Source organism: Vicugna pacos, chromosome 1 (assembly GCF_048564905.1).
Source record: "Vicugna pacos chromosome 1, VicPac4, whole genome shotgun sequence".
NCBI lineage: Eukaryota > Metazoa > Chordata > Mammalia > Artiodactyla > Camelidae > Vicugna > Vicugna pacos.
This window is the reverse complement of record NC_132987.1, coordinates 71,402,359-71,419,158: the sequence shown is the minus strand read 5'-3', so window position 1 is coordinate 71,419,158 and position 16,800 is coordinate 71,402,359. Positions and strand designations below refer to the sequence as shown.

Sequence of the window (16,800 nt, the reverse complement as noted above, 5' to 3'; positions counted from 1 at the left end):
TCCACTAGACGAGTTGTTGCAGGTGGGTCTCCAGAGCCCCTTTCAATGCTCAGGTTTCTGTCTCATTAGTTTCAAATAAATAGGATTTTGAAAGAAGGAAGACAGTAGCAGGTAGATTCTAGACATAAGGCGTGTCTCAGAAAATGGCTTTATTAGAGAAAAAACACCGGGTGGAGAAAAGAGAGAAAGCCTTCTGCAGGGTGATTGTTCAAATGGCAGCAGGAGATGATGGACAGAACATACATGATTCCACAGTTCTGTCTTAGGTGAGCTACAGACTCACCATGAATCTTTATTTTTTAACTTCTTATTGTCCCAATGTCCCAAAATAGCTGAGGCTATTACATATTTTTTTGCCACTAAATATAAGTAAAAAGCTTTGAGATCTTTGACTAAAAAGAGACAAATCAGTACAAATATGAATATTACTTTTTCAATATAGTTCTGGTTGTGTTCCAGTAAATGCTATTGATTCTTAAAGCAATTTTTCACTCAAAGGCAGTGCCATAATTGGACAGGCCCCAGGAAGCCAAAACACACAATGAGTGCAAAATGAATTGTCCCGGTGAGAGACAGGGATTGCTTCTGTTTACCCGCAAGCAAGCGTATAACACAAACACCTTTTATGTGGCTTTCTTGTTGCAATAATACTTTTGAATTAATTTCAAAATTGAGTTAAACCTCAGATGGCTTTTTAACACTCTGCTTTCATTGGGCAGGGGAGGGGCTGTAGATGGCGGAATGACATGATGCACTTTTATTTCCTCTCCTCAGGACATAGTACTGTTCTCTTATGGATTCCTAAGGATGACAGCATTTGTAGCCGTTTAAGCTACTTCTGGATTTTCGTTATTCTTTAGGCCTTTAGTTTATGTAACCTACCATAATCAGTGATAACTGTTAAGCCTAAGCCACTCATTTTAGAGGTCCTCATTTTTCCCTCTCTCTGCATAGAATACCCACGTCTCAGAACATACCTCTGTGCATAATGTGTTGAAGTTTGATACAACAGTAGTCCTCAATCCTGGTTCTGCAAGCCTCCAGAGAACTTGAAATTACTTCTAGTAGACCTTAAAGGAAAGTTATATTGAGTTTATCTTTTATTTCACAAAGTAGAAAAGGAATGGAAGCACTGAAGAAGAGTGGTGGGGGAGAGGGGGAAGGGGGAGGGAGGGAGGGAAGGAAGGAAGGGAGTGAGGAAGAGAAGGAGGGAGGGAGAAAGGGAAGGGAGAATGAATAGATTTACACAGTGCATTTAGGACTACTGGGGAGAAATGCAAGTTAAAATCAAGCAGTAGAATTCATCATCTCCAAAAGTTGCGAGTGGCATTATGGTATTATGGGAGGGTCACTGAATTCTAATTAGCTGTGAGACTTTGGGCAAGTCACAGAATTCTCTATATTCAGTTTTTTTCAGAGGGAGTGAGGGGCTGAGATCAAATAATCTCTAACATCTTCTTTAGCTTTCATTATTCTGTAATTTTACAAATAATTACAAGCTCACTCTATGACAATATATACAGATTTTGTATTTTTGTCCTGAATTATGTGGTTTAATCCTTTTTCATTGATAAAATTAGCAAGACAACTGCCAAGTCTGTAGTTTTCTTTGTGCTATGTAAATACAGCCATAAGGGAAAATTAAACAACACAGATAAATAGCTGTCTAGCTAATTTCAAGGACTACCCAAACATACCATGGTGAGATATGGCAAGGCATGAGCTGAATATGACGCATAAATGTAGTAGTTTATTTTAAAATTTAAATGTTACCCAAGCAATAGATATTCCTAAGTAGGAAAATTTTTTAGGCAGCTGTAGTCGCTATGGGAGTGACCCTTTCAGAGTTAGAATTATTTCCAGTTTGGGTTTCTGTATTTTAATTGTGCAATCAAATCACTTAATCAAATATCAGATCTTGAGACTGGGCAAATCTAGGTCTGTTCTTGCTTTCAAAGACAAATGTTGAAAATACAAACTTTGAAATAAGACATATTAATATGTTGATTTAATGTATGTTAAAACATTACAAGTCATTAGTTGAATTTTTAAGTGAAAACCAATATAACCTAGAAAATAGTTCACAAACTTTCTCAAGGTCTAACAGACACAAATTACTATACTTTTGTAACTGATCACTAGATAAGATCAAGGATGTCCCATTGTTGAAAACAATGAGTATAACAGAAATGCCTAAGGAAATGCAATCTTTTGAATTGGCAGATACAATATCTAAGCAGCCTGTTTCAGTAAGTGTGAAAAACTTCAAGAAAGAATAGCTAAGAGAGCAGATTCCATGAAAAATGACCAACAAATGCTGTTAGCCTGTTAGATATTTTCTCACCTCCTAAGTATGGACCTAAATAGTTAACATCAAATACATGCGGTTTGATTTTTGGAAAATTATTAACTTCCTCCAAAATGCAGGAGGAGGAATTATAGATAATCTTTAGGGGGAATAATGCTAACTTCAGTTATGTTTGATCAAGATTCTGAAAGAAGTATGGCATTTTTTTGCCTGATTTTTTTTTTTTTTTTTTTAGAAAGTGGCCACTTCCTACTCCATCTTTAACTCTTTATTTTTCAAAATTTGCTGGAATTCCCTGCTTGAGAAGTCCCAGAAATAAGAGAGTATTGTAGATAGGCAGAAAGAGTAATCCCATCAGAGCAGGCTTCCTCAGGGCCATAGGGATTTTCTCCCCCTAAGTATGCCCTGTCAACATGAATGCAAGCTTTCCTGGAAATGAAAAGGTCTTTCTCATAATAAAGCTGAAAAGTCTCACTGTATCTGATCATTTTCCTTAAGGTTAAGGGACAAGAAGTCATAGGTTTCTTTCAAGTTTTGAATTCAATAATTGATACTGAATCAGGGAATTAAAAAAATTGGATATACTGTCTTTAGCTTGGAGAATTGTCATCCCCTCTGTAAGTTGCCTACTGGACACAAGATTTACTGCACATTTGCAAGCAGGAGGTTCTGGCGCATTCAGTATATAGTAAATGTACTTTTCCGAAAAACTTGTAGGGAATCAAATGGAGCTAAGCCCGAGGATGAGGTTGTTTCCCTTGAAATCAACTGACTGCTATTCTTTAGATATGAAATAGAGAAAATCATCCTGTTCTTTTTTTTTTCTTTTTGCCTTTAAATATAGATATTTGTTTTATTTTATTTATTTTTTAACATTTTTTATTGAGTTATAGTGATTATACAATGTTGTGTCAATTTCCAGTGTAGAGCACAATTTTTCAGTTATACATGAACATACATATATTCACTGTGGCATTTTTTTCACTGTGAGCTACCACAAGATCTTGTATATATTTCCCTGTGCTATACAGTATAATCTCGTTTATCTATTCTACATATGCCTGTCAGTATCTACAAATTTTGAACTCCCAGTCTGTCCCTTCCCATCCCCCTCCCCCTTGGCAACCACAGGTTTATATTCTATGAGTCTGTTTCTGTTTTATATTTATGTTTTTTTCCTTTTTTTTTTTAGATTCCACATATGAGCGATCTCATATGGTATTTTTCTTTCTCTTTCTGGCTTACTTCATTTAGAATGACATTCTCCAGGAGCATCCATGTTGCTGAAATGGTATTATGTTGTTTTTTATGGCTGAATAGTATTCCACTGTATAAATATACCACATCTTCTATATCCAGTCATCTTTAAATGGACATTTAGGCTGTGTCCATGTCTTGGCTATTGTAAATAGTGCTGCTATTAACATTGGGGTGCAGGTGTATTTTTGAAGTAGGGTTCCTTCTGGATATATGCCCAGGACTGGGATTCCTGGGTCATATGGTAAGTCTATGCCTAGTCTTCTGAGAAATCTCCCTACTGTTTTCCACAGTGGCTGTACCAAACTGCATTCCCATCAGCAGTGTAGGAGGATTCCCTTTTCTCCACAGCCTCTCCAGCATTTGTCATTTGTGGACTTTTGAATGATTGCCATTCTGACTGGTGTGAGGTGATACCTCATTGTAGTTTTGATTTGCATTTCTCTGATAATTAGTGATATTGAGCATTTTTTCATGTGCCTATTGATCATTTGTATTTCTTCCTTGGAGAATTGCTTGTTTAGGTCTTCTGCCCATTTTGGGATTGGGTTGTTTGTTTTTTTCTTATTAAGTCTGCTTATATATATTCTGGAGATCAAGCCTTTGTTGGTTTCATCTTTTGCAAAAATTTTCTCCCATTCTGTAGGTTGTTGTTTTGTTTTGCTTATGGTTTCCTTTGCTGTGCAGAAACGTGTAAGTTTAATTAGGTCCCATTTGTTTATTCTTGCTTTTATTTCTATTGCTTGGGTAGACTGCCCCAGGAGAGCATTTTTGAGATGTATGTGAGATAATGTTTTGCCTATGTTTTCTTCTAGGAGGTTTATTGTATCTTGTCTTATGTTTAAGTCTTTGACCCATTTTGAGTTTATTTTCATGTATGGTGTAAGGGAGTATTCTAGCTTCATTGATTTACATGCTGCTGTCCAGGTTTCCCAACATCATTTGCTGAAGAGACTGTCTTTATTCCATTGTATATTCTTGCCTCCATTGTCAAAGATTAGTTGACTAAAAGTTTTTGGGTTCATTTCTGGGCTCTCTATTCTGTCCACATGTCTGTTTTTGTACCAATACCATACTATTTTGATGACTGTAGCTCTATAGTATTGTCTAAAGTCTGGGAGAGTTATTCCTCCAGCATTTTTCTTTTTCTTCAGTAATGCTTTGGCAATTCTAGGTCTTTTGTAGTTCCATATAAATTTTATTATGATTTATTCTCATTCTGTGAAATATGTAAGATCATCCTGTTCTGAAGTAGAGTCCATAGCAGAGAAGTTCTTGCCTTTTGAGACATTACTGTTTAGCAGCCTTGATTCTTGCATTACAGAATCATGCCTCTCAAGTTTGGTCAATGGTCAGCTTTGCCCTTGCAATCATTTTTGGATGTCAGCCCTTGACTTCGAAGCCTTTTTTCAAAATTTTTTCTTTCTTTCTTTCTTTTTTTTTTTTTAACTTTACAAGCAAAAACTTCATAAGGCACAGACTTTTCCTTTCTTGGAGTACTTGAAGACAGTTTCTCTTTCGCTATGGCCTAAGGATAAATAAGCATGAATTATTGGAGAGAGAGAGAGAAGATAACTCATTTTTTAGACACATAGGTGAGCAAGGTTGTGGCACTGTGTTAGTTTGGTTTTTTCCTCTCATTTAGTGCTCACCACAAATCTATGAGGTAGATACTATTATTATTCCCAGTTTATTGATGAAAAAATAGGAAATCAGAGATGATATATATTAAATACCAATATGTGAGAGCCCTTAGCACAATGCTTGGCACAAGGTAAACATTAAATCAGTGTTAATACCCTTCCAGTCACTTAATAATAATAGTCAATATTTATTGAGCAGTTACTGAAACATGCCATTCATTATTAATTACTTTAAACAATTAACACATTTGAATGTTATAACAACCCAGTGAGGTGGGTACCAATGTTAACACCAATCACAGGTAAGGAAAATGAGGCAATAAGAGGTTAAGTAACTTACTCCAAGTTATTGTTAAGTGTCAGGGATAGAATTTAAATTCAAACAGGCTGACTAGAAACAGCTCTCTTAACCACTACTCTGTGCCATCTAAAAATAGTTAATGCTTATAATAGGTATCTATTTTTTACATTTAGGTTTCTTATATCTGAATAGTTTGTTATAAAATTAGAAAACATAAAATTAAAATTAGCCCCAAAATGGGAAATGATGGAATAATGCTTTCCATTCCAATAAACCAGGATAATATTAGGGCTTCTTTTTATAATCCAATATTTTGAAATTCAGACAAATCTCTGCTATTTGGTCATGATAATAATACAGCTCCACAATTTTTATGCTTGAGGCAATTAAGGCTTTATCTACATGACACAAAGCATATTTGAAATTGTCCCCTTTTTCTATCACTTTCTTCTCTCCTATAAATATTAAATTTCAATCTTGTGATAAGCATGAATCCAGGAGTTGATGTTACTGTGGATGCCTTGATTCATTAAAAATATATATATTTGCCAGGTACTTTTCTAGGCATTTGGGATTCATCGCTAAACAAAATGAAAAATCTCTTCCTTTGTGGAGTTTAGATTCTTGCAAATGTATCAGACTTCTCATTTGAGAAGTTAGTTCACAGTCAAGAAGACAGAAAAACTACCACAAACTATCATATAATGCAAGGGATATAATTTACTTACCAATAAAGAGAAGGAAGTGATTAATTCTGCCCAGGATAGGTTTGGAGGTGTGGAAACAACATTTAAGCTGGGTCCCAAGGGCTCACTAAGCAGCAAACCCAAAGGATTCAAACCTTGAAGACTTGCTATGTACACTGACTAAGGAAATTAACTGGCCTGCCTCCCAACTCCAGTCCTTAATTTTTGGTTAAAGGATTAACTTTGGTCCCATTCCCCAGAATTAGAGCCTGAGAAGAGACTCTTGTGCAAATACTTTATTGGTGGAAATCTGTAAGGAAATGAAGAGAGAAGAGAGGCCAGGGGAAGAAGCCAGGCAAAGTGGATTCAGCAAAGTGTGGTCTCAGCCTGGTCCCATGGAGAGCACTGAAACACAAGTTGCATCACAGACAGAAACTGTCTGTGTCTGGAGTCATAGGGAGCAGTGGGGGCATGGCCTCTCAGGCACCTCAGGTTGAGGTGGTTCAATTTACATCCCCTGCCCAAGGAGCAGGTGTGGGCTCAACACCTCCAGCAGCTGGGAGATGGGGACATGGGTCTGGTAAAGGGGATCTGAGAATGTCGCCAACAGCATCTGTAACAAGGAGCATAGGACATCTGGAAGGCATGGGTAGGGATGTAGAGGTGTTGAGAATATTTGAACAGCAATTGAGGAGAGAGGTAATATTGAGAACTGGACTTTTTTGGTGTCACTTTTTGCTTTGGCAGGCCATTTATAAAACCTCAAATAGTCATTATTTAATTTTTACTTCATTCACTAAAAAATCTTGAGATGTGAATATTTTTGTTTTATTTTTATTTATATTTTTTATTGAGTTATAGTCAGTTTACAATGTGTGCCAATTTCTGGTGTACAGCACAATTTTTCAGTCATACAAGAATATACATATATTCATTTTCATATTCTTTTTCACCGTGAGCTACTACAAGATCTTTAATATATTTCCCTGTGCTATACAGTATAAACTTGTTTATCTGTTCTATATATACCTTGTCAGTATCTACAAATCTCGAACTCCCACCACCTTCTGTACCTTCCCGCCACCTTCCCCATTGACAACCACAAATTTGAGATGTGAGTAATTTAAATTTAGCAAAATGGAAAAGATCACACTGTTACTTAGGGCGCCTGATTTGGACTTCTTTCTTGAAGACAAATACAGTATGACTATCTTTTATTCTGACTAAAGGGAACCTCTTCCATAAGTCAGACTCCAGAAATGTATCTTCCTGATATAATTTAAGAATCTTACTCCAGACACTCTGCTTTCTTTCACTTTTCCAGCGATTGTGTTAAAATTTTAAAACACCTTTAGGCAGTGCCTGCTCTCTCTAATTCTCCATGGACCCCACCACTGGATTTACCTATGGCCAGATTTTCACATTAATATTATCTTCCTGACTTCTTAGACATTGAGTTTGTAAAGGCTGGAGAGATGCAACTGAGATTCTCTCCTAGCTAGATTCTCCTCACCTGAGATACTGTGAAATGGAAAGGGGAGATGCAGAGTTAAACTCTGGTCAGATGGGATTTTGAACTTCTAAGAGAGATATATAGCCTACAGAAAAGCGGAAAACAATTTCTAGGCTGAACTGCTTCTGATAGTCACTGTTAGCAACACTCGGTATCACAATATCACTTTTCGATCCCTGACACGGCCCTTCTCAAAATCTCTCAGTGTCATAGGAGCCGTCGTTGTTTGTACTGACTCCTCATCCTTCCACTCCTCCCACATATTAACTGGAAGCAATGCCTCCACAGATCTACAGATTCAGCTGCCAGCTCGGCTTAATTTAGCTGGGGGAGGGATGAGGGAGTGAGTCTACCTGACTATGACGCTAGAGTGGAAATATTCCTAAATTTTTATTTTGATTCTCAGCCTTTAAAAGTTGATTTATTCATTGTAATAATGGCAAGAAATAGTGTTAACATCACTTAATTTTATTTATTTATCCCATCTTGTTCTAAAAATAATTTAGGGCAACTATGCAAGCCAGCTAAAGTGTAATTTTTGACCTTTCTGCATATTTCCAACAGGGGAAGCAGACAGGACACTCATTTTTCATGATTTGATAAACATCTTGTATAGGGAGTGTTTAAGAAATTTTCAAGGCCAGTCAACTTGTACCTTCCTTGACTTTCGTTTTAATTTAAAAAAAAAAAATCTCCAGGTCATTTCTGTTTCAGAAAAAAAAAAAAACCCCACTAAGTTTCATTCCAAAAGTTAAAAATCTTAGATTCTTTCTCAATTTTTTGTAACACTAGTTCTATTTAATTAATAAATCACTGTGTCCTTATTTTCTGATCAAAGTCAGAGACTTTACAGGAACATTCTAGGGGAGAAGCCCTCTAAATTATTTACCTTGGAAAGATTTTTTTTTCCCTTTGGGAAATTGCCTTTTTTCTCCTGGGGTGAGAAAGTTACACTTGATGGGTATTTTTTTCATCCAAATCCCACGTGTTAGATTAAAGTCTCAGCATACTATATTCTGCACTTTAAATTTGTAAAGTACTTTTAAATATCTTCCTTTAGTCTCCAAACAACCTGCAGTAAGTTGAGGCAGTCATGATTAGCCATATTTTTTATAGATTAGGAAACTGAGGCAAAGGAAAAGTAACTCCTCTGAGGTCATATGACTAATTGGTAGCAAGGCTAGATACAAATCAGCTTGGTTCTGGGCCTAAACTTTGAGAGAAGTAGACATGTATATGTATGTTTCAAATATCACTGGGGCCCCACCGCGCGGCACTGCCTCTGAGTTTTCTCCAAGGTTAGGCTTTTGTTACTCTTTGAAATCCTTAAGTGAGTAATGTAATAAGCAGTAGGATTATTCTCTCTCAAAGGCTCAGAAAGCAAGGAGTTGGGGGCATAGGTGATATTTGCCCTATTCTGCTGACATCAAAATGGTGTATACTGGCTCAGCGCTTTGAAAAGAACTTAAAAAGTAAAACATGGCAAAAAACAAAAAAAGAGCAAAATGTGACCACCCAAAGCCAATACCATGCTCCAGACTGGCATCTGGTGTACAGCTCAAGAGGAGGACCATGTAAGAAACAAAAGGACATGTGTGACTTAGCTACAGAATTTTTTAAAAATTACTTTTACTTTGAGCCTTTGCAGTGATGATGCTTAATATTCAAGAAAAGGGAAAATAAAAAGGGAAAGGAAGTAAACACGCTAGCCCAGTGGTGATTGGTAGAGTAATTGTGGGCGTGGCCCCAGGATGATCGCAGCTTCTATTTAATCAATGTTGACAAGGCTGGGGAGAGCTGGGCAAGTCCCAAGAGGTAATGTTTTACTCGGAAATCCACTCAACCTAATTTCAGTAATGTAGGGCTGTGGAGGGGCCTGGACCGGAGCCAGTAAACAGGGCCATTAGAGCTCAGTGTAGGCGATGGCAGCTGGGAACACCGCCATCCCTCCAGCAGCACTGCAGCCGGGCTGCCTGGCTGAGCGCACACGCAGCCGCTGCTGCATATGCTCCTGGTATTTGCTCACCAACAGAAGGCACAGACGTGCTATTCTCACCCTCTTGAGGAAATGAATGGATGCATAAAGGCAAGAGCTGCTTCCAGAATTGATTTCAGCAAGAATCAGAGAGCCAGTTGGACATGCATCTTTCAAGGCCCACCATGGAGTCATCCACCCGGGTCTCCTTACTCTTTTAAAGACACCACCACACTTTTTCAAATGGAGATCGAAATGATTTCCATCTTTATCACTATCTTAATGTGGTCTTGATCTTTCTTAGGATTTTGTGGTTGCAGGTCAAGAATGTGAAAACTACTAGAGTTCTCCATATTTCACAATTTACGAGATTCATTAGCACTACTCAACTTTGCAAATCCAGAAGTGGCCCAGGAGAAAGAACGCTCTTTAGGACCCAGCTGTTCTGATCTAGCTATTACTTTTCCCCTCACCACCCCTTCTCCCTCAAACAATACACGTGACAGTAATCACTAGCATGTAAGTTCCAAGAACGCAGAGATTTCTGCTTGGTGTTTTCATTCCTCTATCACCATTGCATTGCATGACACAGTGTGTGGTACGTAATAAAGGCCCAGGACCTTTTCCTGAATAAATACATGAGTGAATGAATGAGTACATTTTCTCTTTCCTTTTGAAGCATCCTTCAGCTCTAGAGCATGAAGAATACATGGCTTTACTGTCCATGATTAACATTCTCTTTTTAAGGTAACACAGACCAGGTTGTAGACTGCACGGTCTCTAGGCCTGCACACCCGTGGATCCCCTGCTCTGAGCCCACTGGGCAAAGGGGCGGGCAGAGAGACCAATCTGAAACAGACACCACCTGGATGTTCTGTCCTAGGTTGAAATTCACTGCTGCCCTTCACGAACAGTGTGGCCTTCGATATGTTACTTTATCTTATTGTGCATCAGCCTCTCCAGCTGTGAAATGAGATGATTAAGGTAGCTGTGAGGATTAATGAAATGACACAAGTGTGCTTAGAACTGTTCTAAACATATAGTAAGGGCACAAGTATGTTAGCTACAGCTAAACACTTTATACAAGGGGTTGGGAAAGCCATCTTGCATGGTTCTTTCCGGGCAGTGATCCTGCTGAATAGAACAAGCAGGAAAATGTAGATGTATAACCATATGCTCAACATGATTTATTAGCTGCCCTGACTTGTCTAGAGTTGACACTAATGGAACAGGGAGCAAGTTAGCAATATCCAGAAGCTCTCTCTGCCATCCAGTCTCCATTGGACCAATTTATACATAACTAAGATTCTGTTCATAAAAAGTTCCCCTTTGTCTGAGGTTAAAACTTACCCCAAATTCAAGTGTGGTCTCCCATCAGAGTAGATTAGCTAGAGCAGGTGTGTGGTCCACATCTGATGACTGTCTCCTTCATTTGTATGTAAGTTTTTGTTTTTTTTAAAATATTATGATGAGTTCTTAGCTTGCTTTACTTTTGTGGTTGTGAAAGATTGTTACTTTAGATTGTTTCCTCCTTCTATATTTTTCCCTCCCCATGAATTTCCTGGTGGCCTATAAAAATTTCACTGATTTCATGGACTCGACGTATCTTACTTATACTAACTAATCTCCCCTCCATCTAACACAAAGATGATCCTTTGTTCAATACTCAGTAACATCAAACAAGTAGGAAATTACTCTTATCTCATGTAAAATACAATGTATATATATAACTGTACATGGTCAGCTGACCCGAGTTCCAGCCAACTGATTGATATGTTTCCTTATGGAGTCATCTAATTGAACCTTATCAGTTTTAAATTTTACATTTTGGAGCCAACAATTTGGGGGTTTTTTAATTATATTTTTTCAGCATTCAATTTTTTATTTTATTTTAGTTTTTTCTTTTACATTATTTGTGGTTTGCGGTTTTATTGGTGGGGAGAGGTAATTAGGTTTATTTATTTATTTACTTGCTTATTTATATAGTTATTTATTTAAAAATGGCGGTGCTGGGGGTTGAACCCAGGCCCTCATGCATGCTAAGCTTGCACTCTACCACTGAGCTATACCTTCCCCCCTAATTTGTTTTTAGTCTCAGAAGTTTTGTCGTTTTGTAGACTCTAGCTACCCAGTTTTAGTGCTGAAATGAACAAAACAGATTTGACCTTGACCTCCTCTGGGTGAATTTGTCCATCTGATATAATGGGGCGATCTCGGCAAGTAGAAGACCTGGATTTTAGTCCTGGCTTGTCGTGAGCCAACTGTATGATTTAGGGGAAATCTCTTTATGTATCTGAACTTCAGTTTCCTCATCTATAGAATGAGGATGTCTATTCATTCTTTATTCAGCAAATATTTATTGAGGGGCCTTTCTTGCATGGGGTTCTGTGCTGGACGTGGGGGGTTCAGAGTTGAGCAAAAGTAGATACTGTCATTACCTTTGAAGAGTTATGGTTTAGTGACTGAGCAATCTTAGAGGTTCCTCTCATTACTAATTCCCACTAATTAATGGATTTCACTGTCTATTAAAGGTATATAATGAAAGACTTAAACACGAGCAAGGATATTTGCTGGGTTTGTTTGTTTGTTTTCACTTTTCTTCTCAATACCTAGAAGAATGTCTGGCACATTGCAGGATATCAATAACAATTTATTAAACAACTAAATGCATAAATAATTATATTTCAAATACTTTGAAGCATTTGAAAGAAGGAATATGTAGCTATTGGAGCTCTTTCAATGGTGAATAGACAGCACTGACTTCCTGTCACAATAAACAGATGCATGTCAGGTCTCACCTTTTCTCCTGGGGCCAGGCAAAGGATGACAAGAGAAAGTGAGGGAATTTGAAAGAATTTAACCATATTCCACTCAAACAGGTGATAGAAAGTGTGCTGCTTCTCAGAATTAGCTGGATCTTTATTCTTTTGTTTTCCCCTTTTGAATTATGTTCCCTATTCCATAGATATGTCTTTATTCTCACCTTACCTAGCCTACTTTCACCTTTTCACTTGAGTTTCCTAATCTCTTCCAAATCATACATAATAGCTCCCAAGTTTTTATTTTAGTAAGAGAGGTTTGAAGTCTCCTCTTGCTCCTGCAAGCTAATCCTTCTGTATTCTTCTGGATAGTTGAAATTAATATTCTGTTTCTTTTGCAGTTTGAAGAAGGCACTAAATCTGTTGTTTCTTGGAACTGGTAAGGATGGTAAACCACATTGGGCATACTTGTAGTAGCCAAAGGTTTGGGCAGGGATAGGGAACTAAATAAATTATCTGGAAGAATTCTAAATTACTATGAAAAGATCTAGCTGAGATAAATCTGGAACTTTTCTTCTGGTAGAAAATTAAATGATTCATTAGTGTATCAAAGTTCTGTAATCATGAGAAACACTGCTGGTACATAACATATTACAAAGACCAGAATTGAGTTAGTTTCATCCAAAAATTTTTTTGGAAAACGTGATCAGTGTGCTGGTTCTTCAAGAGTTAATAATGGTCACCTTGGAGGGCTAAAGCCTTAAAAAGAAGTCTTTATGGGTAGGAGATAGCCCCACTAGAATAACTACATTTTGTAAATAACTTATAGTTAGTTGTAAACCCCACATAATAAATCAGACTTTAAAAAACTTTGGTCAAAAGCAAGTCATTGTAAGATAAAATGACAAGTCACTATAAGGTAAAATCATAGTTGCTACCTTACCAGACTAGCTTCATTTGATTCTAAAAACATACTTCTATTTTCAAAAAATAAACATTTTCTGCTACTGAAGAGATTTAAAAGAGTATTATTAGATAGGTGTTCCAAAGAAGGAGTTCCAAAAAATAGATTTAGCAACAATGGTCTTGACTGGATATAAATTTTTAGCTTTATCTGAGTATAAATATATAGCTGACTGATTTTGAAGAGACATATATTTTTATGAGCTCTTCTGATGGTATCCTAAAAGCCCCCCCCCCATTTCTCCTATCTCAATCTCTCTCAATTCTTAGAAATACTTGTTTGAAAAATTGACCCTGGGCTGGCATCTGGGATCTTGGATTTTGAGAGGGTTCTCACTATTCCCTAACTAAGAGTGTTCAATGTGCCTAAACTCTTTGGGCAAATGGTGTGGTTTATGCTGAACACTCGTTTTCCTCCTGGGAGTCTGGATTTGGTACGTGCCCGATAGAGGGTGCCTACAGGACCAGCTTCCAGTAAAAACCCTGGGTTTGTGAGTTCAGGTGCGCTTCCCCCATATATGACATCTCTCACGTGGCACAATTCATTGCTGGAGGAATTAAGCACGTCTTATACAACTCCATGGGGAGAGGACTCTTGGAAGCTTGTTCCTGATTTCCTCCAGACTTCACCCTGTACAACTTGTCCCGTAGCTTTTTTTTTTTTTTTTTGCTTTATATCCTTTCACTGCAGTGAAATGTAGTCATGAGTAGGACTATATCCTGAGTCCTGTGAGTCCTCCTGGCAAATCACTGAACCTGGGGGTAGTTTGGGGACCATGACGCAGGGAGTTTAGGTTAGTAACTGATGTGATATCAGGGCAAATGAACTGTTTTTACATTAGCTGGCGTATTAGTAAGCTGCCTATAGTATGAAGTCAGCTGACTAAGTTCTATCAGGAAACCAGGCAGAAGAGTTATTAGAAAGTCACCTCTTTCCTGAGGGGAAAAAAATAATCCTTTAAAAAGATACAAAGTCTTTCTTATTAAGCAAAACACACTTGCTTTACGGATAAGTGTATTTACTTGGAGTGTTTTTCACGGCAAGAAACTAAAAACTACTACAGTGGCTTAAAGAAGTTAGTTATTTGTCTCACATTAATAAGAACAAGTCTGAGGAAAAGTGTCCGGAGTAACGAGGTCGATCACAAGCAGGTCTTTTCCTGTCTTTCTGCTTCGCCATCCTTAGGGTATAGTTTTTGTCTTCATGGTCACAAGGTGGCTGCTACATGACCAGGCATTGTTCGATGTCACAGTCATTAGGAACGGGAGGAAGTAAAGGGCAAACACGCCCTCAGGAGACCTCCCTGGGGAGCTGTCTCTCCGAGCTGATCGGCCGTCACTGTGTGAAATGGACATCCCCAGCTCCAGCGGGAGCTGGAAGAGCAAGTACTTCACTTTCCAGTGTTTACAATGCTGGAAATAAGGGGTGAGAGAGTTGGAATGGATGTGGAATGATCCACGTGAAGTGTCTGTCACAATTAGTCTGACACTGATGGAAAAGAGACACAAGATCGTTGTGGATTCCCTACATTAGGAGCCTGTGTGTGGATATCCTGATGGTAAGGCTGAGAGACTGACGACCATGACAGTTTCTCTTTAGTGGACTTCTTGCTCACGTCACAGCTTTGTTCCTGAGCAATTTCCTGCATGTCACTGAACAACCTTCTAGGGGCAAATGCTTCTGAACCTGGAAATTATATTACTGAGGTAGCAGTAAACTCTTTTTAGCTTAAGTCTTTTATGCAGTGGTATCAAAAGAAGAAATACATTGCTCTAAAATCTAAACAAATAAGACAAAACACTAACTCTCCTCCCCCTGCCCCCACCCCATCTGTTTCCTTCCTCAGAAGCTGTAGATGAAACCAAACCTAAGGAAAGTGCCCGGCAGGATGAGGGTAAAGGAGAAGAACGCGAGGCGGACCAAGAACATGCCTGAACTTTACGAAATGGCTTTCCACACCCCCACCCTCCCCTCTCCTGAGCCCTGTCTCTCCCCGCCCTCTTCTCGGCTCCACTCTGAAGTTCCCCTTCCCGTCCTGCTCACGTCTGTGAGTCTGTCCTCTCCCACCCACTAGCCCTCTTTCTCTCTGTGTGGCAAACATTTAAAAAAAAAAAAAAGCAGGAAAGATCCCAAGTCAAACAGTGTGGCTTAAACATTTTTTGTTTCTTGGTGTTGTTATGGCGAGTTTTTGGTAATGATGATCCAGTCATTTGGGAAATTCTTGCACTGTATCCAAGTTTTTTGATCTGGTGCGTGTGGCCCTGTGGGAGTCCACTTTCCTCTCTCTCTCTCTGTTCCAAGTGTGTGTGCAATGTTCCGTTTATCTGAGGAGTCCAAAATATCGAGTGAATTGAAAACCATTTTTCTTTTCCTCCTCTTCAATGTGATGGAATGAACAAAAAGGAAAAAAAATTCAAAAACCCAGTTTGTTTTGAAAATAAATAAATAAAGCAAATGTGCCAATTAGCGTAACTTGCAGCTCTAAGGCTCCTTTTTCAATCTGAATATTAATAAACCATGAGAGTAATCAAACTCCAGCGGCTCTGTGTTTCTGTCCCACCTTCTCATTAGTTGGTCTGACACATTAAAGCACTTATGTTTTGTCTCTTTTCTGGCCTCACAGTCTGACACCAACAACCTTGACCAAGAGAAGACGGATGAAGCCGAAAGCTTGGGTCAGAACCAATGGCTTAGGTCCCTGCAGGCCGTCCTGGAGCTGTTTTATTTCGCTAGGGCTGCTTAACAAGGCACCACAGACTGGCGGCTTAAACAATGCCAGAAATTTATTTCCGAACAGTTCTGGAGGCTTGAAGTCTAAGGTCAAGTTGTTGGCAGGATAGGTCCTTCTCAGGATTGAGAGGGAAGAATCTGTTCCCAGCCTCTCTTCCTGGCCATCTTCTTCCTATGTCTCTTCACATCACCTGTGGGTATCTCTATCGCTGAATTTTCCCTTTTTGCCATATTGGGTTAAGGCTCACCCTAATGACATCGCCTTAACTTTATTACTCCTATCAAGACCCTATCTCCAAATGAGGCCGCATCCAAAGGTATTTGGGTTTAGGATTTCAACACATGAATTAAATCAGGAAGGACACAATTCAACCCATAACACGCATTAAGACTTGCGTCTACAAAAATCACCTCAAGAGTATTTTCGTGACTCAGGAGAATTACTCAATGGAATGTTATCTAAGTTTTGCTAAGTTAAATAATGTAGAGACATGTATAACTCTTAGAAACCCAGGCTTTTGTTTAGATAATTTATTTTAACCCAAGTATTGACCTGGTCCATTTGATTTTTTTTTTCAGTTTATTAACTCCTGTTAGATCCCCACACAAGGCAGCTGACAGGCTTTTAATTAGTTAAAATTATTGTTCCTGCCAATGGTGATAG

The 16,800-nt window shown here is 38.4% G+C and overlaps 1 protein-coding gene across 4 annotated transcripts in view; it reads left to right on the top strand.

The window, feature by feature from the left end:
- GAP43 (growth associated protein 43) overlaps window positions 1-15,878 on the top strand; it is a 457,292-nt gene extending 441,414 nt beyond the window's left edge. For 3 of the 4 annotated variants that reach the window (XM_072964925.1, XM_072964929.1, XM_006210311.4), the window contains one exon: window positions 15,253-15,878. In XM_072964925.1, the coding sequence (XP_072821026.1) occupies window positions 15,253-15,341 (89 nt within the window). In that variant the 3' untranslated portion in view covers window positions 15,342-15,878. Of the gene's footprint in view, window positions 1-14,366; window positions 14,965-15,252 lie in introns of those variants that run through there. The other variant, XR_012074474.1, reaches the window with a different exon arrangement.
- Window positions 15,879-16,800: the final 922 nt, after the last annotated feature.